Below are 27,773 nucleotides of genomic sequence, written 5' to 3' on the forward strand. Positions count from 1 at the left end.
TCTTTCTGGCAGCTAGTTGCATAACAAAACACAAAACAGTTTGATTTCAGCCGTGCATCTTCATTTCACTTTCCAGGTGCTCCACCAAAGCCATTGCTCTCTTTGATGATTTTCTGCGCTTCCCTGCATCCCAATACCACTAACTGGCTGGAGTTGCTGCAAATGTTATGTCCTTAATCTTGGGAATTCACACATGATCAGCAGTGCAACATGCCAGCAGATGGAGAACCCATTTTGCCATAACTATGGAGACAGACAAGCACTTACAGGCTTGCTATTTTTAACAGAAGAAAAATTGAACTGAATTAGCTTTATTGTCACATGTACTCAGATGAGTACAGTGAAAAATCCATAAGTCACCACTTATAGCACCATCTTAGGCACAGAGGTATCCAGGTACAATCCCGAGTTAGAGAATAGAGAAATGAAGAAAAGTTAGAGAAAAGCCATATGTTGGCAATTATTGCCACACGGTAGCTTTCAGAGGAGTCTCTTTTAAGCAAGAGGGGCAGAAAATAGAAGTAGCAAAACAAAAATTGCAATTTAGAACAAGGCTCTCATGAGACATTTGCCAATTTGATTTCTAGTAAGTTGCATTGATGAATTCCTTGATGCAAATTACAAGAAATTGTTAACAAACAGCAGAGTTAATATTTCACTTGCTACCCTGGTTTAAATCAAATGCTAGGACCTGATCTTAAAGGGCAGCAATGGTCCAGTCCACCAGCCTGAAAGTCAGGGTAACCCTGCTCGCCTCAGCCAGTCTGGGAACCGCATCGGAATTTTGGAAGGCTCCAGCAATTAATAACCTGCAGATGGGGCTAAATGACGAGATAGCTGAAATAATTCCACAGAGGCCGGTATTTCAGCAGCAAGTCACCTTTTATTTACATGTGGAAAATTCTTGACACTGATCCGGCTTCCTCAGAGCAAGCTCTCAGTGAACGGAATATCTGACACTCCAATTTATATCTATCAGCCAGGGCTCCCTGATTGGACCAGATTAATAACCCCAGTCAGGCAGCTCATGTTCTAATTGGTCCACCTGGCTGACCTCATTACAATCACTATATCACTCCGCCTCTAAGTCTAAAGACATAGGCTGGTTTTTATTTGTGTAGCTCCTATTAGGCATTTAAGCACCGGGTCAGGTTTCTCCAACTCTGCCTCTGATACAGATGGTGTGTAATGCACAGTAGCTTGACTCAGGCGCTCAAAGTGTCTTGGAAGAAATTCATTCTTCTCTTCAGGCAGCAAAAGTGTCAAGGCAGTGAGATCCACTGTGTCCATTTGGATTCCAAGGTATCTTCAACGCTTGAAAGAGAGGGAGAACCCAAGGATTTGAGAACAGTCCAGTGTTATTACAAATTTACATCTGTAAAGGAGCTCCCTGACTCCAAGTATGACTGCCAAACTTTCTTTCTCTATCTAAGCGTATTTACGCTCTGCATTAGCCAAAGTCCCGGATGTATACACAATTGGTCGTTCCTCTCCATTGGGCCACCTATGATTTGGATGTTACTAAGCAATTTAACTGTTCCAAACCAGGTGTAGATGGGCTTTCTATGGTGAACACTTTCCTGGATACCGGCCTATGAGTTCTCTTACTCCATTTAGGTCTAGTGGGACTCTTTGCTCTCTCAAGTCTGCATACTGGCAGCAACTATAATGGCTTGCCAGCTCAGATCCTGAAGAGAATTTTAACCATTTGGCCAAAGCTTGGCTTTGTTTCGGCGTTTTGCTGTGGGCTGAGCTGGAGCCCCCATGTTCAGGATATCACCTGAGTCAGGCTATGCAATTGCCTTCACTCAGTGGTGTTCCCAGAGTTCAGTCAGACTGGCGAGGGTGTCCACTTCCATCGGAATACTCTGCAACTCATATGCTCCACTTGCAGCATTTTATAATGATCAGCCTAGTGGTAGTACCTGTTTGAAGTCCAGTTGGGCTTTAGCTAGTAGGCACTTTTGTCTGGTTACATCATTAATCCCACATACCAAATGGTCTCTCAGCATCTCATTAAGGGTTAAACCAAAGTCATATTCTTCTGCCAGTCGTCTTCACCCAGTACAGATTCCCCTGGTTCTTGAATTGCCGAGGAAAACCGATAGTCTCTCAGAATTAGAGGAGGATTGGTGTCATAATATTTCTTAACTAAATCTGTCATCTCTCGAAAGGTTTTGGCATCTGATGCTCAGAGAAAGTTAGGCTCCTAATAACCGAAAAATTTACGATTCCACAAGCTATCAGAAGAATTATTCATTGCTTTTCATCTTCCCCAATGTCATATACCTGGAAAAAATAATGCATTCTTTCCACATACTATGCCCAGTCACCACAGCAGGATCAAACAAGTCAAGTTTTCCAAATAATGGCGTGATGCCAGAAATACTTACCCCAACTCAAGGACGACTGGTGCAAGTGTATTTCTTCAGGACCGTGCTTTTCTCTCATCATCACTGAAGAAACTCCACACAGGCTGGTATCCTGTCACCAAGTCATCCTTGATTTACACGCAGAAAGTCCTTGACACTTGTCTGGCTTCCTCAGAGCCAGCTCTCAGAGTGAACATAACCTCTGACACTCCTGTTTATATCTGGCAGGCAGGGCTCCCTGATCGGACCAGATTAACAGCGTCAATCAGGGAACTCATATTCTATGAGGTCCACCTGGCTGACCACATCATAATCACTACAGTCGCAGTCCCAAAATTAGTCTGCCAACTAAAGGGCTGACAATTCTTCAGTCCTAGCTTCAGAAGCAAGGTAGATGAACTGGATCCACCAGAACTATTCAGATAGCAACTCTAAGTGCTTGTATATTGTCATAACTATGACAAAATGGGGCTTTCAGTTGCTGGCATGTTGCGCTGGGCATTATGGAGAAGGGGGTTGTTGTTTGCAAAGGTGCTAGTATCATTCGATAGGGCATGAAATTGGCAGTGACAGGGATTGAAGGGTGGGCCTCCATGCTCACAGAGTATCCAATCAGGAGGCTAATAAATGTCAGTTATAGAGTCATAGTGATATACAGCATGGAAATAGACCCTTCGGTAGAAGTCATTCATGCCAACAAGACATCCTGTATAAATCTAGTCCCATTTGCCAGCATTTGGCCCATATTGCTCTAAACCCTTCCTATTCACATACCCATCCAGATGTCTTTTAAATGTTGTAATTGTACCAGGCTCCACCACTTCCTCTGGCAGCTCATTCCAAACATGCACCACCCTCTGCGTGAAAAAATTGCCCCTTGGGTCCCGTTTCTTTTTCTTTACTCATTTATGGGATGAGGGCATCGCTGGCTAGGCAGCATTTATTGCCCATCCCTAATTGCCCAGAAGACAGTTACGAGTCAACCACATTCCTGTGGGTTTGGAATCACATGTAGGCCAGACCAGGTAAGGATGGCAGTTTCCTTCCCTAAAGGAAATGAGTGAATCAGATGGGCTTTTCCAACAATTGGCAATGGATTCACAGTCATCATTAGATTCTTAATTCCAGATATTTATTGAATGCAAATTCCACCATCTGCCATGGTGGGACTCGAACGAGGGTCCCCAGAACATTATCTGGGTCTCTGGATTAACAGTCCAGCGATAATACCTCTCGGCCATCGCTGCCAGCTTTAAAACCTTTTAAATCTTTCCCCTCTCACCTTAGTTTTGGGCTCTCGAACCCTGGGAAAGAGACCTTTTCTATTTACCCTATCCATGCCACTCATGATTTTATCAACCTCAATCAGGTCACCACTCAGCCTCTGATGCTTCAGGGAAAATAGCCCCAGTGTTTTCAGCCTCTCCCTATAGTTCAAATCCTCCAACCCTGGCAACATCCTTGTAAATCTTTTCTGAACCCTTTCAAGTTTCACAACATTCTTCCAATGTCCTCTACAGCTGCAAAATGACCTCCTGACTCCGATACTCAATGCACTGACTAATAAAGGCAAGCATACCAAACACCTTCTTCACTATCCTATCTACCTGTGACTCCACTTTCAAGGAACTATGAACCTGCACTCCAAGGTCTCTTTTTTCAGCAACATTCTCCAGGACCTTACCATTAAGTGTATGAGTCCTACCCTGATTTGCCTTTCCAAAATACAGCTCCTCACATTTAACTAAATTACAGTCTACCTGCCACTCCTCAGCCCATAGGCCCATCTGATCAAGATCCCGTTGTACTCGGAGGTAACCTTCTTTGCTGTCCACTACACCTCCAATTTTGGCGTCATCCGCAAAATAACTAACCATACCTCCTATGTTCACATCCAAATCATTTATATAAATGACACAAAACAGTGGTCTCAGCACCAATCTTGTGGCACACCACTGGTCACAGGCCTCCAGTCTGAGAAGCAATCCTCCACCACCACCCTCTGTCTTTTACGTCTGAGCCAGTTCTGTAACCAAATAGCTAGTTCTCACTGTATTCTGTGTGATCTGACCTTGCTAAACAGTCTACCATTAGGAACCTTGTGGTGCACCTTATTGAGGTCCATATAGATCACATCCATCGTTCTGCCCTCATCAATACTCTTTGTTACTTCTTCAAAAAACTCAATCAAGTTAGTGAGACATGATTTCCCATTCGATTTGTTTTTAAGAAACCTCAACAGTGATGGAGCGCTGAAGCAGGTGATCCACCAAGCCCATTCCAAACCCAGAAGCTTCTGCATTCATGGTATGGTTGCCCGGACCTGCTCCCAGAGAACCCAGACACCTCAGAACCAAATATCCATCATTTCAGGGCTCTGCAAAGTTGGAAAAAGTCTTGACTCTGCCCTCCTGATCTGGGTGTGAATATCCAGGCACTAATGTTCAGAGGCTAGGATACACCACTCTATCTTCTTTATGATAAGTACAAAACTGTAATGGAAAGCTTTCAGTAGTGAAGGCATTGGCAGCACAATGAAATTCTGCACCGTCAAACGTATTGGTTTTCCTTTCCAATGTCCCCTAATGTCACTTGTCACATTTACTAATGACAGTTTCTCTGTCACAAGTCAGTCATGTGTATTTTAAGACCAGTCAGTGCAATGACATCCATGACTGCTCATGATGTTACATGTCACAGCTCCCTTGAAGCCTTACACAAATAGAAACTTTAACACTAGGCTCTCCTGCTTGCGGTTTGCTGAGCCCAGCTGGAAGGAAAGGATGTATCACTTTTTCTGTAGCAGTCCAGTCAAAGTGAATCTGTTGGTCAATCTCTCTGAGGAAGATGAAAAGATATTATGTCTAAGGAACTGCCCTTTGATAAAGATTTATATGTTAGAAAAGGGTCCAGCATTCCTCAGGCAATGTTTTAAGCACTCCTTTTTTATAAATGTAATTTTGTATTTTTAAATATTGTAAGAACAGTCCTTTTTTTTTGCAATGGGGTTTAATGTAAGGTGTCAGGGCTAAGTCATTTCTTGGCAACTCATAAGGTAGATACTTGAGAAATGGGTGACCTTGGCCTCTGACCTTTGGTCCAACAAAGTCATTCATTCTTCTTATAGCTCATATGTAGATTGACTCCTAACTTATAAGTTCAAGCTAAAATGTTCAAACACTTTGTATGTTCACTACTGAAACCAAACTCGGCCTTATGCAAACCCACCCAATTATTTGCAAAATCTTCCCTCACCTGCTCTCACCCACCCCAATACCTCACAACTAACCCTACATAGCCTCTGAGCTGCCTACTCACTCACCCAGGACAACCACCGTCGTTCAAACATCTGAACCAGCATCAAGGGCAGCACGGTGGCTCAGTGATTACAACTGCTGCCTCACAGCACCAGGGACCCAGGTTCGATTCCACCCTCGGGCAACTGTCTGTGTGGAGTTTGCACATTTTCCCCGTGTCTGCATGGGTCGACAGGTCTGTCGACAGGTGTGCCACCCTCGTTTTACCTCACTCAATTAAAGGACAGGACAGCCCATAACAGACCAGAGCAAACTAATGGGGGTAGAGGTATGCCAATATTAGGGTGCTCACACTCTACAAGGAGAAAATCCTGGCCCTTGCCGAAGAAGACTGGGACTGCTCCTGCAGGGATACAGAAACATCCGTGTCCCACCAAACCATTAACTTCCACTCTTCATTCCACTGCACTTCGCACATTAACCCTGCAGTCAGTCTCATTCACAGCGTCTAACCACAGCGACGTGGTTGAGGGAGAAGTAGGACCAGCCACTCAACATTCCAGGATATAGGATCTTCATGTGAGAGGAAAGAGGATGTAAAAGAGGAGGTGGTCTCACATTATTAATTAAGGAGTCAGTTACTGCAGTAAGGAGGGGTGATTTTTTTGCAGGCCCTTTAAATGAGGCTTTGTGTGTAAAGCTTACAAATGAAAAGGGGGCAGTCACACGGCAGGGAGTGTATTGTAAACCTCCAAACAGTCAGTGAGCAACAGGAGAACAGATATGCGGACAATCCACTGAAGCCTGTAAAAACAATAATAGGGTGATTATGTTAGTGGATTTCAAATTCCCCAACATTAACTGGGACAGTCATAACTTAAAGGGTTTAGAGGAGGCATTTTTCTTGAAAGGTATTCAAGTGAGCTTTTTACATCTCAAAGGTCAAACATGAGATGGTGCAGTGTTGTACCTACTTCTGACGAACACAGCCAGACAGGCATTCGTGGTGGCATTGGAAGAAAGACTACATTTTAAGTCTGTTTTGGAGAAGGAAAGAGATGGTCTGCAGAAAAGGGTTTCGGATTGGGGGAAAGTAGAATTTATTAAAATAAGGCAGGATGTGGCCAAAGTTGACTAGAAACAGCTAGTTCTGAGTAACTCTACAGAAGAATGGGGCGGAGGGGGGGAGAAGAAATTGACAAGAGTACAGGCCCAACATATTCACTTTAGGATGACACGTAGGAGTAATAAGCCCAGAGAACTGTGGATGTCTAGAAATATTTGGGAACAAATAAGAAGGAACAGAGAGGCTTTTAACAGGTACACAGGGAGAAAATCAACAGAGGTCCTGTGGGGTGTAGAATGTGTGGGGGGATCTCAAAAAAGCAGTTAGGTGAGCGGAGAGGGGGCATGAAGACATGAAGAAACACTGGCAAGCAAGATTAGGGAGAATCCCAAAATATTCTAAGTGTACCACGGGATAGTGGATGACCAGGGAAAAGTAGGGTCCATTAAGGACCAAGGGGGCAATCTGTGTGTGGAGCGAGAAGGCATTGTAGGGTGCTAAGTGAGTAGTTCACATCTGTCTTCACTCAGAAGGAGGATATAGGTACAGAATTCGGGAAGGGGTATTGTGAGGCTCTTGAGCAGTTTGACGTAGGAAGTAAGGAGGTATTGGAGGTTTTGCAATGTTTAAAAGTGGACAGGTTCCCAGGTCTGATGAATTGTATCCCAGATTGCTGCGAGAGATGAAGGAGGAAATTACCCAAATTTTTAATTCCTCTCTGGTCACAGTGAAGTTTCAGAGAACTAATGTGGTTCCCATTTTCAAGGAAGGGTGGTAAAAATAAACCAAGGAATTACAGACCACTGACTTTTACATCAGTGGTAGGCAAACTATTGGAGAAAATTCTGAAGGAGACAATTAATTTCCAATTCTAGAAGCAAGCTTTGATCAAGGATAGTCAGTACGGAGTTTTCGGAGGGAAGTCATGCTTAACAAATACGGCTGAATTTTTCAAGATGACCAACTTTGTAGATGAAGATAGTGCAGCTGATGTACTTTATGTCGATTTCAACAAAGCATTTGACAAGATTCCACATGGGAGACTGATAAAGAAGGTAATGACAAATGGGATCCAGGCTAATTTGACAAGTTATATCCAATATTAGTTTGGCAGTAGGAGACAAAGGCTATTTGTGTGACTGGATGCCAGTGTCCAGTGGCATACCACAAGGATCAGTGCATGGTCTCCTATTGTTCATGATATATATATACATATAAATGGTATAGAAGAAAATGTGGGCATATCATAAGTTTGCCCGAAGAATGAAGTGAAGATTGGCCCAAGTAGCTGACCGTTAGGAAGAATGTCTCAGGGTACAGGAGGATATAAACAAATTAGTCAGATGGGCAGATTAGGGCAGTTGGAATTTAACCCAGGTAAGCGTGAGGTGATGCACTTTGGAAGAAGTAACAAGACAAGGGAGTACTCTGTGAAAGGAATGATATTAGGCAGCTTGGAGGAATTATGGGGTGCTCGTCCAGAGATCCTTGAATATGTCAGCGCAGGTTAATAGGATAATTAAGTATGCATATGAGACACTTGCCTTTATCAGTCATGGTATAGATTATAGGAGTAGAGAGATTATGTTGGAGCTGTACAGATCTTTGGTTGGGCCACAGCTAGAGTACTGTGCTCTATCAGGCACATTCACTAGGATGCTGCCTGGGATTGAACAATTCAGCTGATATAAAGAGGCTGAATAAGCTCTGGTTGTTTTCCCTGGAGCAGAAAAGGCTGAGTGGGGAATCTGACTGAGCTGCATAAGGTTATGCGGGCTGTTAACAGGGTGGATAGAAAACAGCTGTTCCCCACATTGGAGGATCAATAATGAGGGGACACAATTTTTAGGTGCCGGGCAGGGGGAGTAGAGGGAATTTGAGGAATTTATTTTCACCCAGAGGGCTGTGGAAATCTGGAAGGGATGGTCCTTGAGGCAGGAAACCTCACCATCTATTAAAATGTATTTAGATGAATGCTTGAAATGTCATAACAAGTGTTGGAAAGTGGGACACATGTAGATTTGCAGCCTCGATGGGCCAAAGGGCCTCTTCTGTACCGTATGATTCTATCAAGAAGACCGGGAGACAAACTGTTTTGTTTCACACATAGTGACATTGCAAGTACTTGTTGACATTTTCCAATGGTTCACATAATATTGTAAATGCCTTCAGACACCTTTGGGAGTTATGTTTAAATGCCAGGATTCGCCAAGACTGATGAAGGTGAATAAAGTCCATTTCTCAATCTTATTTTAAAAGCATCCATTATTTTCATCTGAGATAATAGGAACTGCAGATGCCGGAGAATCTGAGACAACAAGGTGCAGAGCTGGATGAACACAGCAGGCCAAGCAGCATCATAGGAGCAGAAAGGCTGACGTTTCAGGCCTAGACCCTTCATCAGAAATTGTTTTGTCATGTGAAAAAATAAAATTGAGATTTTATTGTTTGGGTCTTTTTCTCAACACAATTTGCATCACCCCTGATTGAGAGTAGCATCAGAGAATGTGTCTTAAACCCCTTGAAAATCCTGCCATTTATCAGTTCCTAATTCAAGCCTGATAATTATTGACACACATAACATCTGGCTTTTCTAAGTCATTAATGATATAAAATGTGACACATGGTGTCACTTGTCATTATCAACTCACTTGAAGGTGCCTCACAAATATTTGAATGGATGTTTCTGGCGTCTGGCACAACTAACAGCAGAAAATGGATCAGACAGAAATGGACAGTACATGACCCATTGCACCAATGTTAATATCATAAAGCGAAGAAAAGTTATGAGCTTGGAAAGATGGAAGTATATGGATCAGAAAGTAGAAAGGAGAGAGCCTAATTAGCCTTTATTGGGCTATGCTTTACCACCTCATCTAATATATTGCTGACATTACTGAAATTGTAATGATATACTCTTTCTTCTCATGTTCTCACCCATTACATATTGAAGCAGGTACTAAATAAAAACGGAAAGAACTGTGGATGCTGTGAATCGGGAACAAGAACAAAGTTGCTGGAAAAGCTCAGCAAGTCTGGCAGCATCTGTGAAGAAAAAAACAGAGTTAACGTTTTGGGTCCAGTGACCCTGAGTTCTGAAGAAGTTCTGAAAACGCAATTCCATTGGTGCTCCTTATCCTGGATAATGGGCCAATGCATCCTCCCACCATTGGTGAGCTTTCTGAAAACATCAAAGTGCTATTTCTACCCCCAAACACAACCTCTCTCCTTCAACCCATGGACCAGGGTGCAATTGCAGCTTTTAAAGCTTATTATTTAAGGTGCACAGTTAAGAGGCTGATTGCAATGACTGAGGGGAATAAGGACAGTGTTCTTCTATTTTGGAAAAGCTTTAACATCAAGAATGCAATTGACATTATCGTGGAGGCCTGGGGTGATGTCAGTAAGGACTGCCTGTATGCAGTTTGGTGGAAGCTTAAGCCAGATTTTTTTCAAGATTTTAAAACCTTTTATCCATCAGAGGAGCTCCCAAGAATCAAAGAACATGGTGTTGATCTTGCAAAGCAAGTTGGATTTGAAGTGGGAGACTGAGGATATTGAACAGCTGCTCGAGTCCCAGTGTGAAGACCTCTCTACAGCTGATCTACAACAACTTGTTGCTGAGGGGGAAGTGGAAGCTGGAGATGGAGTAGTAGTAGTCCAGGATGCAGCACCACGAGAACTTTCCACTTCTGTTTTGTCTTCTGTCCTGAGGGAAATTGAGAAGAAGTAGCAGCTCTTAGGGGACAACGATTACAATGCAGAACGCAGCAGGGTAGCAGTTCGTGGAATAAGAACTTATCTGGCACCATATGAACAGCATCTTTATGAAAGAAAAAGGGCAAAGCAACAATAACTGGATATGCTTTTTAAGCCAACCCCCAAGAAACAGTCAGAAGACAATGAACCACAGCCGTCCACTTCTGCATTAACTATTTTTCACCCTAACCCTGCAACAACAACTGCACCTGAAGATAATGATGATGATGACCTCAGCCCCTGCATTAAAGGAGCAGCCACAAAACCTCCTCCCCATCAAATCATCTTGACATTTTTCAAGGTCATGTGTTAAATTTACTTTTATTTCACTATTAGATATGGTTTAAATATTTATTCAAACTGTGCTATCTTTGGGCTAAGCTTTTGAGTGATTTTGAATGTTTTTTTGGTGAGTGATATTTTTTGGTGGTCTGTTCCTGACCTCAATTTTCCCGTAGGCCCCGTTATTTCTATAGCACAATTTTCTATAACACGATGTTGCACAGGAATGCATCTATCACATTACAGCAGAACCAACCGTACTATAATTTCAGGGTGCAGTGCATAGGAGAACCCCAAATCAATGCTGATGTTTAAAACTGCTCGTGCTTCTAGTTTTTTGTTTATTAAAACTTTTAAACATTTCAATAAGGGTGAGAGTGCAACTCATGAATTATACTTTTGTCAGTTCATCTGTTTGGCATAGATTTGAATTAATGCAGATGAAACTTTATTCACTCTTCTGACTAGAAATGGAGCAGCTATTGTCCCAGATTTTAATAGTTTTCAAATAGCCTCTCTAAGTGTGATTGCCAGTTTTGTGTCAGTTTGTGGCAAGTCACAGAGCAGGTCTGTGTTTTGGATCAATGTCCAAAATGAACTGGGCTGAGACTTAGCCAAACTCATTTTGTTTAAGAGTTTATCAAAAACATTGTGAGGAGACAGAACTTCCTCACTCAAGATGTAGACACAGACTTTACAGGCCCTCAGAAGGGATAGAAGAGTGTGCTAACTCTTCCAGCACTCACTTCATCATGCCTTCCTGCTAATTAATAAAATAAATTGTAGATAAATAACAGTGACAGTTAGCATGACAAGGGGATCATCTGGTGCACATAATGTGTCTGGAATTTGTCTCAATGATTCTGGAAAAAAAATCATGTCAATATTAGCACAATTCAAAGCAACTTCCTCTATAGTTATTTTTTTTTAATACAATGTGCTCATTCAGACGAGGCCTTGCAAATTTGAAAACAGCAATATCTTCAATAAAATTGAGCAGGATTGCCAATAAATTCTCCTGAGAGAATGGGCTAGATTTAATGTCCCCACACTGCATGTGTTTTCGATGGGAGGAGAAAGGTGGACATAATATGTCAGGTGGTCAGCCTGGCTTCCCATAACCAACATGGTGTACATAATACAGGGGCTGATTAAGGCAGTCTATATCTTGTCTGCCCTTAGGCCTTCTAAAATCCTCACGTGGCTATTTAATGCCCACTTATGTCTCCCAGTGTACCTCTATTTCCATGATTCACAAGGCCTATTAGGGTACCTCTTCCCGAAGATCATAACCACATGTGCAAGTTTGCCTGGCCTATAAAACCATGCCCCACCCCGTTGCCCCCCTTCAACACCTCACCCTGCCAACTACCCCAGATGGCTTGCAGTTCCAGATGTCTCAGCAATCTGATTAGCTGGTAGCTCTTGGAAGCTCTTTCTTCTACAGTGGGGGGTTGGGGGAAGAGAGATGGGAATCACCCACTCTCCGTTTGCTACAGCTGCTGGTCAGATTGCGACTAGCTTATCTAACGGTGGGGCAAGTAACATGAACCCAGGTAAAATTCAGACCAACTTCTAATAGCTGGAGTCAAAAGTGGCCACTTGTGAAAGTTACGTTTTTGGAATTTGCTTCCATGGTGTCTGTGCTTTCTATCAAATCTCATATCAGTCATTACAATGCAGGGATTATGGGGACATTAACTGTTAGCTAGTTTCAGATCCTTCCTCATTACATAGCAATTTGAAGCCATGAATAAATTAACTTATTTGCAACCATCCTCCCAACAATGTTAAATTGAATCCGAGAAAAGAACACATAAAAGTCTTTATGTGGTTCCAGAATTGAGAGGGTTAGCTTATGAGGAGAGATTGAGTATACTGGGACTGCACTTATTAGAATTTAGAAGAATAAAGGGAATATGTAAAATTATGAAGGGAATATATAAAATAGAAACAGTTTCCACTGGTGGATGAAACTAGAAGTGCGGTGGCATAGCCTCAATGGAAGGGGGAGCAGATTTAGGACCGAGTTGAGGAGGAACCTCTTCACCCAAAGGGTTGTGAATCTGTGGAATCCCCTGCCTAGTGAAGCAGTTGAGGCTACCTCGTTGAATGTTTTTAAGGCAAAGGTAGATAGATTTTTGAAAAGTAAAGGAATTAAGGATTATGGTGGGTGAGCAGGTAAGTGGGTCTGAGTCCACAAAAAGATCAGCCATTATTGAATGGCAGAGCAGGCTCAACAGGTCAGATGGCCTACTCCTGCTCTTACTTCTTATGTTCTTATGTGACAGAACTCTTTATATTTACACAATCAAAACAATGTCTGGTTTTGCTTCCACAGTTTGGAATTTGCTAAAAGGGCAAGAGAAAGGTTCCAGTTGGAAAGTTACCACCAGCACAGATGCTAATTATCCAAATAGCCTCCTTCTGTCCCATAACACTTTGTTATTCTAGAGCTGGTTTATGTCAACACAAAATGCATCGTTGAGGCTAATTCACCGGATATTTAAAATGTCAATTCTGAAAATGTGTAGGTTCCAGGGATTTCCGTATGCAGCTGTCAATGCAATCACACCAAAACAATCTCTGCGTGGGACTCAAAATAGTCACTATTTCTTTCATTATCCTCCACGGAACAGTGACTTCATTTATTTTCTTTTTTCAAATTGGTAGTTTTATACAGTTTTTCGAGATGCTTCAATTTCTCAGATGCCAAAAGCAGATGACAGTATTTTTTTGCAACAGCAGAAACCACTTATTCCATGTGTTACTGATGCTAGGGCAGTCAATGAAAGGAGAGAGTTGATATCAGTGTTCTTAATGAACTAAGGCTCCAGATCACTGCCAAGCATTCCCCAAAGACGAGAATGGAGAAAATACATTAGAGGTAGGGTCACCAGGATCACTACTCTGTGCCTTGTTGGAACCAGATTCAGAACAAAATAAAAGACTAGCAGTCACGGAATAGTTTCAGAGAAATACAGAGTCCAGTGGTCTGAAAACGTTAATTCTGCTTTTCTTTCGACAGATGTGGCCAGACCTGCTGCGTTTCTCCAGCACTCTGATTTTGTTTTAGATTGCCAACATTCACAGTTTTTTTGTGTTTATTCTAGCATTTATGTAGCACCTTTCACAGGAACTCAGCTGTCCCAAAGTGTATCCCCGCTAATTAAGTACTTTTTAAAATGTAGACACTATGGTTATTTTTGGAATCGCAGCAGCAAGTTTATACACAGCAAATAGGCACAAGCAATATAACAATGACCAAATAATCTGTTGATTGGTGATTGAGGGAATGTTTTGGCAGAGCACCAGGGATAACTCCCTGGCTCTTCTTCAAAAGAATGCTATGCAAAACTTGTATTCCACCTGACAAGGCAAATGGAAACTTAGTTTAATGTCTCATCCAATATCCAGCATAGCCAAGAATGTAGCACTCTCTCAATGCTGTAGTCTAGATTTTCGGTCTTACACCATAGCATCTGATTTGAAGGTGACTCTCGAGTGAGACAGACAATAAGTTAACTGCCTGCTCACTTAACTGAGGCTGCAGACTAATGGAAAAAGAATAGGAGAATTTTAGGAAAGAGATGATGTGGAGGTGCCGGTGTTGGACTGGGGTGGACAAGGTCATAAGTCACACGACACCAGATTATAGTCCAACAGGTTTATTTGTAATCACAAGCTTTCAGAGCGCTGCTCCTTTGTCAGGTGAAGTGACGAAAAAGCAGCACTCCAAAAGCTTATGATTCTAAGTAAACCTGTTGGACTATAACCTGGTGTCGTTTGACTTCTGACCTTTAGAAAAGAGAAGTGCTTGAAAATGTGGCATATAATTCTTACTAAGTATCTACTGCTGCATCCAGTCAAGACTTTGATATGTTTAAAATAATTTTATGTTACTGAGTTTACAGTACAGTCATGGTAACAATGTGGAAAATAATGTCTGCATTTTTGGGATCATGTCTCTTGGCCCCCAAATTACTTGTTTTGTTGAATGCCCAACAGATAATCCAATTAGTAAAACGATTTTACTGTTGTTGGAAAAAACCCTTTAAAAAAAGCATAAAAGTAAAATTTAAAGACAATGGGCTAGGTTTTGACTTGTGTGAAAGTGAAAACATTTAATCATATGAAAGCAAATTGAGAGAAATAAAAAAAGTTATTTTGTATGATTAATGTCTCTGTCAAAATCTACCTCAAAATGTCAGGTATCATTTCTTATTAAATTCAAAACACAAAATTATTTCCTCTTTAGATGTAAATATTCTAAACCTTATCTGTAATAACATATCACTTTAGAGATCATTAAATCACTTTTAGCAAATCTGACACCTCACATCTTATGTGACATGGCTTCCAATGACACTTCAGCAAGAATTATGTTGAAAATCCAAACCTTTCATGAATTTTGCAGCAAATGCACCAATTCTAGATGTATATATGGAGAAGAAATGTTTATTTTTATTGCATTTCAGAGTTTGTAGATGCAGAAGGCCAAGACAGTGATGAATAGTTACCAAAAAAGCATTCTGGATTAAATGTTTATCTGTACTGAGAGAGGTGAATTCAAGTGGGGCAGCTATAAAGGCAACCCCAAACTGAACCCATTCTCCTGAGTGAGACAGGAGGAAAATTGAGGAAATCCCACTTCTGAATGATAACTCAGGTAAACTGAGGGAGTCCGGCTAGCTTACGCTCCCTGACCAGAACACATTTTGCATGAGCAATATTTACTTGGCCAAGACATCCAGTGACTCTGAAATTGTTCCTCTAACTTTTTCATGCCATTGTGAGGGAGAGTGGAGAAAATTGGTGGCAAAATAAAGAAGAAAAAATAACCAGCAGATTTAAACAGAAAACTGAAGCTCAGTGCATTTCAAGGCTGATCTCTTAAAACTATCTTTGTGAACAAGGCACAGCTTGCAGGGAGAAAAGATTTTCTGATGTCTTTCTACCCCCTAGTGGTAATGTAATATTACAACACTTCGCATCCTGCTATATCCAGCACTGTTGCAGTGGCTGATCCTGTCCAATATCTGCCTCATCTTCTGGGGGAAGAGGTTGATCAAACAGATGAGGTTTTGCCCTGAAATGCTGAAGCTTCATCTATGTCTTCCACTGTTGCCATGGCCCTGTTACTAAAACTCCATCAGCATATCTCATGAACTGATTGGAGGAAACCATTTAGCCAGCTGCAAAAGCAGCAGAATTTTATGCAAAGGTTACCAATATTTGATGCTGCAGCCAGACAATGAGAGAAGTCCAAAACTTCTATAACAAAAATCTGATCACTGGTGAGAGATACTCAGACCGGTCTTAGGATGTCAGTCACTGTGGGATTCATGACAAATGGCCCCAGACCACATCCTTCCTTCAGTCCCCAGCTCAGGAATTTACATTGCGCTGATGACTGCAATTAAAGGAAGGACGCTGCAAAGGTCGAATGAGGATAAATGTCAACTTTGATAGCGACACACACAAAGAGATAATGGCAGATAAACCACCAATTACACATTCCAATCCTGCCCCCTCACACTCCCATCCGTTCCCCTACTTCATTTCTTTCTCTAGGACTTCAATGTTGCTAGACTCTAGTACATTTTCCAAGTAGATCAAAGCTGGGATTCAAGATGAATAAGTTTGGATAGTGAATGGATAGGTCATTATGGAGGATATGGGAACCAAGCCTAAGGCTGACCTCACCCAAGGTCTATCCACATACATTGTCAACCAGGAAAAGTGACTCACCTGATTTATATACTCTTCTTAGGCAGGACAGTGAGGCATTTAATCTGGCACACTCCTCGCTACTTGTTCCGTATTTCTTCACTGTTTCACACACTTCCTCGTCGGTCATCTCTAAAAGAGCTTCTAGAGTCAGTTGATCAGGGGTTATGTCCTAAGGGTATAAACAGAAAGCTCAAATCATGAAGAATATTGAATGCCCACTGTGTTTTAATGCCCTTGTGCTGCAATTCACTTGTCAGTTTGAGTCCCTACTACACAGACACAAAAATAGAAACTAAGCATTCAGGCATGTTGGTGGTCCCCCAGAAGAAGAGTACCCTAATCCAATGTACCCAATTTGTTCCCACATTATTTTATTACCCTTTATTTCAACCACTGGTGTTGTCCATAATGGTTGTTTCTGGTTAACATGTTAAAATATATGGGTAATTTTGACGCCAGGTGTAGTTAAATCAACTTTTAATTAGTAAATAGAAAATGAATCCCAGACTGTTGCTGGGTCTGTGATCACAACATTTGGAGACATGCATCATGGAAACAGGCCCTTCCGCCCAATTCTTCCATGTCAACCAGGTTTCCTTAATTGAACTAGTCCCATTTGCCCGAGTTTGGCCCACATCCCTCTAAACCCTTCCTATCTGTATACCTGCCCAAATGTCTTTTAAATGTTGGAATTGTACCTGCTTCTACCACTTCCTCTGGCAGTTCATTCCATATACTCTGTGTGAAAAAGTTTCCCCTCAGGTACTTTTTAAAATCTTTCCCTTCTCACCTTGTTTTAGACTCCCCTATCATGGGGAAAAGATCTTGGCTATTCACCTTATCTATGCCCCTCATGACTTAATAAGCCTCTAAAAGGTCACCCACCCCTCAGCCTCCTACGCTCCAGGGAAAAATATCCCAGCTTATCCAGTTTCTCCTTATAACTCAAACCCCTAGTCTCTGTAACATCCTTGTAAATGTTTTGTGCACCCATTCCAGTTTAATGGCATCCTTCCTGTATCAGAACTGTACACAGTACTCCAAATGTGGTCTTACCAATGTCTTGTACAACTGTAACATGATGTCCCAACTCCTATACTCAGTGCTCTGACTGATGAAGGTCACAGTCATACTGTATAAGCATGTGAACTTCAACCTTGCTGTGCACTTAGTGATAAAATGTCAAAACAGAAAACAGATTGGGCAACTGTTTTATGATCATTGTTTCTGTTTTACCTCAAGTTATGAGTAACACAGGGGAAATACTGGATTTCAGCACCCTGGGAACTTCAGCAACTCTGTAAGGAGAGGTACTGCTGTTAGATTTGACGAATCAGAATCAGAAGGAAGAAAACCCCAATCATGAGAGGCTACAGTAGGTCACATAGTATGAGACAAGCCGCATTCAATCAGAACTGGATGGAGAGTGGGTAGTGGGTTTGGATAGAGGGGCTGAGGTTAAATTGAGACTGGGAATGGAGTAGGATGGAGAGTATAGTTCAGGTCCAGATACTATGGTAGGGTATGGATGGAGAGTGAGGATGGGTTCAGGTCGGAAAGTAGGGATGTCTGGCTAGAGTCAGTGGGGCTTGGATGGAAATGGGGAGGAGACGAATCAGGAACAGAGGGTCAGTTTGGGAGTGGGATCTGGATGGCAGGGGGTGGTGAGATAGAAGGAGTGGGGTCTGGATAGGTTTGAGATCAGGACAGTCAGGCATTTGTCAAATTGTAAAGAAACTGTCTTTTTATATCCATTTTGTACTGTGGAAGCCAACAATCTGTGACCATCATAACATTCAGGGAACAGATGGTATTAAGGAGTTGATACATTTGAATGTTATATTCAATACTGCTTAGGAACGAGAGTCTAACTTGCTGTGAAATTTTCAATAGACCACTCAGACAGATTCAAGGATTAGAGAGTTAAGTCAGTTGGACAGAGGTATTAGAGGTGAAAGCTACGAGCTTTGGACTTCTAGTCAGTAAGGTACTTAGGGGGAAGAACAAGTTCCATCCCAGAGCTCCAAGCAATTAGGAACAAAAACAAAGTTGCTGGAAAAGCTCAGCAGGTCTGGCAGCATCTGTGAAGGAAAAAACAGAGTTAACATCTTGGGTCCGGTGACCCTTCCTCAGAACTGAATCAGTTCTGAGGAAGGGTCATTGGACCGAAAATATTAACTGAAGGAAAAACACAAATGCTGCCAGACCTGCTGAGATTTTCCAGCAACTTTGTTTTTGTTCCTGAGTCACAGCAATCGCAATTCTTTCTGGTGTTCAAGCAATTAGGATGTGGAAGATGTCTGAGGGAGCCAAGTATTGGGTTTAGGGCTCAGGATAATCCCTGGGATCTGAGAGGGATTAGAGGAAGCCATATGCCATTAATAGTTTAGTGTAGCTGAGGAAACCCAAAGACAGTGTTTGATTGTATAGCTGGATTAACAGACATGAACAGTTGAAACAGTCTGTAATAGAGTAGGAGGGTGGCGGGGGGGTGGGGGGAAAGACTTCCAGAGCTAGGTATTCAGCAATGAAGAATTAGAATCTCCTGTAAAGTTTTAATGAGCTTCAGTAACCTGCAGTGTCATTAACATCCGGGGACGGTGGGAGCCACTACGGAGAAATCTGAGCAATCTGTCTTGATCTGTCTGATTGGTTATTCAATGTGCTCTGTGGGATGTTTGACATAGTGTCTCTGTTACCACTATTTGCCTGACGTTAAATCTAATTGGATTCCACAAACGTAGAAGGTATATCAAGTTGCTCTATTTCTGATAAATTGGATAAACGTCAACGGCTGTGTCTGGCAGTGGAGGTGCCGGCAGGGAAAGGGGTGGGCATGTAGAATGGGGGAGTTGAAACCAACTGTACCACCAGTGGTAGGGGTTGGATTGGGTCTCCAGGTGTGTGAGGAGTATAAGAGATCTAGGGGAGGTGTAGTTGAGCTGTGTGAAGTAAGTACTGTGTCAGTTTAACAGTTACCCAAGAGTTTGACTAGGTACTTAATAGTCAAACTTTTCTTCCATAACTGTTTACTTAATTTCATCAGAACTCTGTGGTCTCTGATTTAAAATGGAGAAATTCAGAGGGTTCCAGACGTAGACGTATTGCCCCAGAGGAATCTTCAATGTCCTAGGCAATTCCTTTGGAGTGTGGTACATTGGGGATTCCACAGATTCCCCATAAGCAACTCTCAACTACACTGCAATAACAATGGTCTGACCTTAAGAAAATTTGGGACAGTCACCAATAACTACAGCTATGTCTAGTCAGTGATGGCTATTTAACTTATTTTTAAATGTTGACATGGAAGTAGTTTCTCAACTATTCCATTATCAATTCCACTAAAGGACTGGAAATAAAAATGAAGTGGTTTCTTAAATGGGTGCCCAATTCACAACAAAATACCTGCTCAGGTTAGAAATTCTGCCATTCAGTGGGATTCTAGCTGAATTTTCAACTTTTCAACTGAGGTAGACAACAGCTACTTAGGGTGTGGGGGGGTGGGGGCAGGGTAAGAACTTGAGATTTGCATAACCCGTTGTGTGAAAGAATGCTTCCTGATATTATCTTGTGCTATATCCTCTCCAGGGAAATATATCTTTCCTAAGATGTGGTGTCCTAAACTGAACATTATCTTAACCAAGAGGTTAGATTAAAATTGTGTAAGTACCTGTACAGAAAAATTGTATTTGAATGCATTGTATGACCATTCAGAACTGTAAATCCAGCTTTTTTTTTATTCTACATGTTCTATATTTTCCTTTCTCAGACTGAGAAAGATTATTTGTAACACTGACCCAGAGATGATCTTCTGAGCTATATTATCTCTATCAGCAAGACCACTTCCTTCAATGTCCATAATATCCCCAGCCTCCAGACTCAGTCAAGGTGCTCCTCAAAATCTCATTCATCCTGACAGTCAACAAAGTGAAATAAACTCTGCAAAGCCTTTTATTCTCCACTCTAAGCGTCAGCTCATTGTAAAACTCCACTGCCTTTATCCTATCCCATGTAATTCACTGATCACTCCTATCCTTGCTCAGTTGCACTGACCTGAACTAACTCGTCTTTGAGATTAACCTTTCTGCCAACATTGGTGGTCATGCCTACAGTTGTGTAGGCTTCACAATTGAGAATTCTTTCCCTAAACTCCTACTCCAACTCGCCTGTTTCCTCTCTTCCTAACCTTCACTCCTAACGTTTCCTTCTATAGCTCAGCACACATTTCTACCTGATTTATTTCAGTAGAATTGTAAGATTACTGACTCAAAACCAAAAAAGTGTACTCTTTCAAGCAAAACAAAAATGAAATTCCCCAGGAGGTTATTTTCATTGTTGTGATACAGGTTGATTATGTTTATGGATAGACAATGGATTGACTATCAAGTATCAATTCTTAAACTGTGAAACACATTAAGTAACAAATTGCGCCAGAGCACTATCGGCCTCAGACATCTGCATTCTTCAGGTTAATACTGCTCTCTGCTGGATAAAGGAATATTTCAGACCAAAAATGGAAATCTACCTTCTATGAAAAAGTTAAATGCTACCAGCAACTACCAAAAAACAAGTTACATGCTTCATTACTAAGAACTATGCATCTATTAAAATGTAACCAATTTGGAAGTCATTAATTCTACCATTGTGAATTTCAAAAACTAAAGATATCAATAAGATATAAAAGAGCAGTAATCCGAGACACAGAGCTGCAGCAGCAAAAGTAGGAGGTAGAACCAGAGGCTGAAAGGTGAACAAAAAAAACACAAGCAAAAAAATCAAGGAAGGTAGCAGGTAGGTGAGCGGTCAGTAAGTACAGTGTTTCAATGAAGATTTTTGTCTCTTAGGGCAGTTATATAATCTAAGAGCTAAAAATTATACCTATTATTTTGCTAAATCAGAAAGCCTGGTAACCAGGTGTGTGAACCTAAAGAAGCTTGAGGGTGGAGCAATGCAATGATCAGAGTGCAAGCTCCAGGCAGCAGGATAAGTAAAAATAAATGACAAGTGTCAATAAACGTCCTGATTAGACAGAAGCCAATGATTTCCTAAAGAAAATTTAAGTCTTTCATAAGTGTTAACTTTATTTCTATTTGTTTTATTAGTTTGATAAATCGTACTAATTTATCATATGTCATGCCCTCCTGCACTCTTCCTTGGACCTCGTTTGGACTCCCAATTTTGGGGTACAAACCCCAGATGTTAGTTAGGACGACTTTGCAAGTTTAACAAGGCTGGCTTTAAATTTTAAGTAAAAACTGAAACAAAAACTGCGGATACTGTATGTCAGGAGCAAAAACAGGCATCACCGGAAAAGCTCAGCAGGTCTGGCAGCATCTGTGAAGAGAAATCAGAGTTAACATTTCGGGTCAAGTGACTCTTCCTCTGAGGAGGGGTCACTGATTTCTCTCCACAGATGCTGCCAGACCTGCTGAGCTTTTCCAGCGATTCCTGTTTTTGTTTCTGGATTTAATTTTGTGGCTTCCAATGCTTGAGGCTGGCTAAGTCTTTCCAGATTTTTTCTTTGTTTGTAGCAGGTTAATACAACTGGGTGGTTTGTCCCAATTCAGAGGATAGTCTAGAGTCGGTCAGGGTTGGTGTGGGTCTGAAGTCACATATAGGATGGAAAGGTAAGGACAACAGATTTCCTTCCCTAAACAGCATTTGTGAACCAAATGGGTTTTTTACAATAAATGACTGTGGTCACCGTTAGATTGTTTTTATCATTTCCAGTTTTGTTAATCAAATTCAAATTTCATCATCTGCTCTGGTGACATTCAAACCCATAGCCCCAAAGCAATAGCCTGGGTCTCTAGATTACTAGCCCAGTGATGTCAATATTAACCAATCATGTTTTTAATGAGCACTTTTGTGTCTGTTTTCACACAAGCAAGAGACAAAGTAGAAGTTGTGAAGCAAGGGAAGTCACAGCAGAAAGTCCAGCCATCCTTTTCCAATCCTCTCTGGCTACATATTTGGTACTGAAGAATTGAAGGACAGCTAGCATTGTACTGTTGTTTAAAAAGGAGGGAGAGATAGGCTGACTAATTATAGGCAAGTTAGGTAAGTGGTAAGAAGTCTTTTTTGGAAAAGTTCTGGAAGACAATATGAATCGTAATTTAGAGAGGCACAGATTACACAAGATCAGTTAAGATGAATTTGTTAAGAGAAGATTATGTCTGACTAACTTGATAACAAAGAGGGTCAATTAACCTGAAGAAACTGTTTTAATTTATGAGGAGCTTAGATACTGTGGATAAGAAGGATCTATTTTTCCATGGGAAAAGAGGTCAATTACATTGTATTAAATGAATTAGAAGACCGTTGAAGAGAATATTTATCATTCAGTGTAGTCTGAAACTCATTGCCTGAAAGCTGAAAGAGGAACAGAGGGCAAAACTTGCACTACATTTAAAATAATAACAGGATAAGCATTGGAGGGGCTAAGAACAACAAAGCTACAGACCAAGAGCTGGAAGTTGGGATTAGATGGATAGTTCCTTTTCAGTCAGCAAAAATATAACAGGCCAAATGGCCCGATTCTTTGGAATCTTTTCATTTTCTGCTGGATCAGCAATGTCTCAGATCCATTTGAATTAATCAGTTAGTTAATTTCAGCCAGCTTGGCAGTACAATAGAAAGAAAGACTTGCATTTACATATGGAATAGTCATTGTTGTATGTACGAAACAACAGCTAATATTTTTGGCAAAGCAAGATCCCACCTTCAGCAATAAGCTAATGATCAGGTTTCAGTGATATTTATCCTGCAAAAAAAAACCACATTTAACCAGAGACATCTGCTGGAAATACACATTTGTGAATGTTAGGTAAGAAGAGTACAATTAGCCATCATGTTCCCACAGTTAAAGAGCTTGACACAGCTCTCTGTCAACACTCGATCATGAATAACACTCATGAAGGCTAAAACAAAACTGAAATGCTTAGGATTGCCTTGATTGGCACCACATCCACAAGCACCCACTCCCTCCACCATCCTCAAGAGCAGCAGTGTGTGCTATCTACAAGATGCAGAAATTCACCAAAGATCCTTAGTCAGCACCTTCCAGACTCATGACCTCTTCCATCTAGAAAGACTAGGGCAGATACACGAGAACACAACCATCTGCAAGTTCCCCTCCAAGCCACTTATCATTCTGACTTGGAAATATATTGCCGTTCCTTCATTGTTGCTGAGTCAAAATCCTGGAATTTCCTCCCTCAGGGCATTGTGGGTCTACCTGCAGCACATGGGCTACAGCGGTTCAAGAAGGCAGCTCACCACCATGTTCTCAAGGGCAATTAGGCACAGGCAATAAACAGGCACAGGCCCAGCCAGCATCCCATGAGATAATTAAATATAAAGGATGTTGTAAATGTTCAATAGGTCTGAAAGCATCTGTAGAGACAGCAACAGAGCTAACAGGGCAGAACTGTCATTCAACTGAAGTGCAGAGAATCAGTCAGTCAGACAGAAAGTCAGGGAACTCACCATTTGGGACTCCTCTCCTGGGCTAATATCTCTGTTATCTCTATTCCCCATCCAAAGCCACAACCCAGTTAACAGTTGGGAGAAGATGGTTGCTGTCAGCAACAGCAACATGTAATCTCTTATTCTTTTCTCTCCCACTGTCCAAGTTCAACAATTTCAGATCTCTAAACCCACCTTTTTTCAGTAAGGCGTTCGACAAGGTTCCTCATGGTAGACTGGTTAGCAAGGTTAGTTCACATGGAATACAGGGAGAATTAGCTATTTGGATTCAAAACTGGCTCAAAGGTAGAAGACAGAGGGTGATGCTGGAGGGTTGCTTTTCAGACTGGAGGCCTGTGACCAATAGTGCGCCGCAAGGATCAGTGTTGTGTCCACTGCTTTTTATCATTTATATTAATTATGTGGATGTGAACATAGGAAGTATGGTTTGCAGATGACACCAAATTTGGAGGTGTAGTGGACAGCGAAGAAGGTTACCTCAAAGTACAACAGGATCTTGACCAGATGGGCCAATGGGCTGAGGAGTGGCAGATGGAGTTTAATTTAGATAAGTGTGATGTGCTGTATTTTGGAAAGGCAAATCAGGGCAGGACTTAGACATTTAATGGTAAGGTCCTGGGGAGTGTTGCTGAACAAAGAGACCTTGGAGTGCAGGTTCATTGTTCCTTGAAAGTCGATTTGCAGGTAGATAGGATAGTGAAGAACATGCTTGGTATGCTTGCCTTCATTGGTCATTGCACTGAATAAAGAAGTTGGGAGGTCATATTGCGGCTGTACAGGACATTAATTTGGCCACTTTTGAAATACTGTTTGCAATCCTGGTCTCCCTACTATAGAAAGGATGTTGTGAAACTTGAAAGGGTTCAGAAAAGATTGGCAAGGATGTTGCCAGGGTTGGAGGATTTGAGCTACAAGGAGAGGCTGAAAAGGCTGGGGCTATTTTCCCTGGATCATCAGAGGCTGAGGGGCGACCTTATAGAGGTTTATAAAATCATGAGGGGCATGGATAGGGTAAATAGACAAGGTCTTTTCCTCAGGGTGGGGGAGTCCAAAACTAGAGGGCATAGGTTTAAAATGAGAGGGGATAGATATAAAAGGGATCTAAGGGGTAACTTTTTCATGCAGGGGGTGGTGCGTATGTGGAATGAGCTGCCAGAGGAGTGGTGGAGGCTGGTACTATTACAACATTTAAAAGGCATCTGGATGGGTATATGAATAGGAAGGGTTTAGAGGGACATGGGCCAAATGCTGGCAAATGGGACTAGATTTACATAGGATATCTGGTCGGCATGGTCGTGTTGGACCCAAAGGGTCTGCTTCCATGCTGTAAATCTCTGACTCTATAACCATGACTCTTGGGGCATTTTCTTACATTAAGTATAGGCATTTAAGCTTGCTTATAAATGTTGTTGTTGTGGTTTAGCAACAGGAAGCCACTCGGGGTTTCCTAGCCTAGGATGTTGAAGCCTCTTACAGGAGCTAGTCATGACTCAAGATGAGATCAGTGAACTCAACAAAGACCAATTCTTTGAGACTGTGACCTTCCTGAGCTTCTAACTTGAACAGAAATAGCAGCTACGTTTTCAATTTCCGCATTTTATAATTGTTTTAATTACGCACAGCAAAATGTACCTGAGTGAAGTGGGGACTTATCTACCAACTGATACTGAAAAAAAAATTGAAAAGAAATGCAGAAAAATTCTAAATTCAATCTAAATGGCATAATGGAATGCAGGTAATTAATCCAGTTTGCACTACGTTCAATCCACTACCATCTCAAATGGTGTATCATATTAACAATGTTGTTTGGAAATAATAACCGAGCTTACACCAGGTTTACCTTGATCACTTCCTTGCGGATATTTACAATCCGGAACCAATGCACTAGGTGAGGAAATCCCTCTAACTCAGCGCTTCGCTCATGCAGGGAAACCTTGCGTTTACAGGAAAGCTGGCGGCTGAAATACTTCACTAGTTTGCCCTAAAACAAAGAAGGAAAAAAACATTGTTAGAAAACATTAGTGAATTAATCTACCAAAGGAAGGCTATGCACAAATCCTTGTCAAACCAAAAGATGGCGTTTGGAATTTATTTGTCGCCAACAGTGACGGAAGCAAATAATTAACATTTGTTCACAATTTTAAAATTTTCTCCCGATGAGTCTGGGCAATGAGTGTTGGATGATACTGAAGCAATTCACGTCAATATGTGGAAAGATGTGGGCAATATTTAGGTTTGGCCTAATATTAGCAATAACGTGTGTGCCATGTAAGTACCAGGCAATTACCATCTCCAACAAGAGAGAATCTAATTGTTGCTCTTGACATTCAATGTTATTACCATCTCTGAATTTCCACTATCAATATCCTAGGAGTAATCATGGTCTAGACACTTAACTATACCAGCCATTGGCTACAACAATAATTCAGAGGCTGAAATTCTGTAGCAATTAACCTACCTAAGGTTCTTGAGTAGATTTGTAGCTCAGGTTGTGGATGCTTGGTTGGTTCGCTCGTCGAGCTGGTTCGTTAGTGCGCAACCGTTTCATTACCTTGCTGGGTAACGTCATCAGAGCAGCCTCCAATGAAGCACTGTTGTGTTTTCCCGCCTGGTATTTAACCTCTGGGGCCCGTTGGAGTTGATTACCTCATTTACAGTTTGTCTTCACAGTGGTGTATTTATAGGATCTAATTCTGTGTTTATTGATGGCCTTCTTGGTGGAGAACCAGGCCTCTAGAAATTGCCGTGCCTGTCTCTGTTTGGCCTGTCCTGGGATCCTGATGTTGTCCCAATTGAACTGGTGGTTCTCCTTATCCATGTGAATGGAGACAAGTGAGGACTGGTCGTGTCTTTTTGTTGCTAGTTGGTGTTCATGTATTCTCATAGCTAGCTTCCTTCCCGTCTGTCCAATGTAATGTTTGTCACAGTCTTTGCACGGGATTTTGTATATCAACTTCTGACAAAGGTACACAGAAAGGCCACACACACGGATCAAGTCCTTAATTCATAGATTAGGTCCTTAATCAGAGTGGCACACAAACCTACGTCAACCCTACGCCAACTGCTAACTTGCACCAAAGACCCCTTACCCACTATGGACAGAACCAACATGATACACAGGATTCCATGCAAAGACTGCGACAGACATTACATTGGACAGACAGGAAGGAAACTGGCCACGAGAATACATGAACACCAACTGGCATCAAAAAGACACGACCAGTACTCACTCAGCTCCATTCACATGGATAAGGAGAATCACCAATTCGATTGGGACGATATCAGGATCCCAGGACAGGCCAAACAGAGACAAGCATGGGAATTGAGAGGCGTGGTTCTCCACCAAGCGAACCATCAATGAACACTTAGAATTAGACCCTATATATACACCACTGCGAAGAAAAACTGGAAATGAGGTGATCAACTCCAACGGGCCGTACAGGTTAAATACCAGGCGGGAAAACATAACAGTGCTTCGTCAGAGGCTGCACTGATGATGCTACCCAGCAAGGTAATGAAACATCTGCAAACTAACGAACCAGCTCGGCGAGCCAACCAATCACAGCAACCTCATTATCTCCCCAGTGCCTGCCCAACATCTACAAAACGTGTCAGGAATGTGATGGAATACTATCCACTTGCCTAAGTGAGTGCAGCTCCAACTGTCCTGAAGCTCAACACCATCCAGGACAGAAATGCCCTGTTTGTTGGCATATCTTACGCCACAACAAACACTACATCTTACGAATGCCAGCACACAACATACCTACAAGTTTCCATACAAGATGCACTGCAGCAACTAACCAAGGTGCCTTC

At 41.7% G+C, this 27,773-nt stretch overlaps 1 protein-coding gene across 1 annotated transcript in view; it reads right to left on the minus strand.

The window, feature by feature from the left end:
* ksr2 (kinase suppressor of ras 2) overlaps positions 1 to 27,773 on the minus strand; it is a 302,030-nt gene that overhangs the window by 221,395 nt on the left and 52,862 nt on the right. The window contains exons 2-3 of the mRNA XM_020528680.2: positions 25,798 to 25,938; positions 16,488 to 16,638 (exon numbers count right to left, since the gene is read on the minus strand). Coding sequence (XP_020384269.1) covers positions 16,488 to 16,638; positions 25,798 to 25,938 — 292 coding nt within the window. The remainder of the gene's footprint in view (positions 1 to 16,487; positions 16,639 to 25,797; positions 25,939 to 27,773) is intronic.

Source organism: Rhincodon typus, chromosome 24, assembly GCF_021869965.1.
Source record: "Rhincodon typus isolate 14 chromosome 24, sRhiTyp1.1, whole genome shotgun sequence".
NCBI classification, from domain to species: domain Eukaryota; kingdom Metazoa; phylum Chordata; class Chondrichthyes; order Orectolobiformes; family Rhincodontidae; genus Rhincodon; species Rhincodon typus.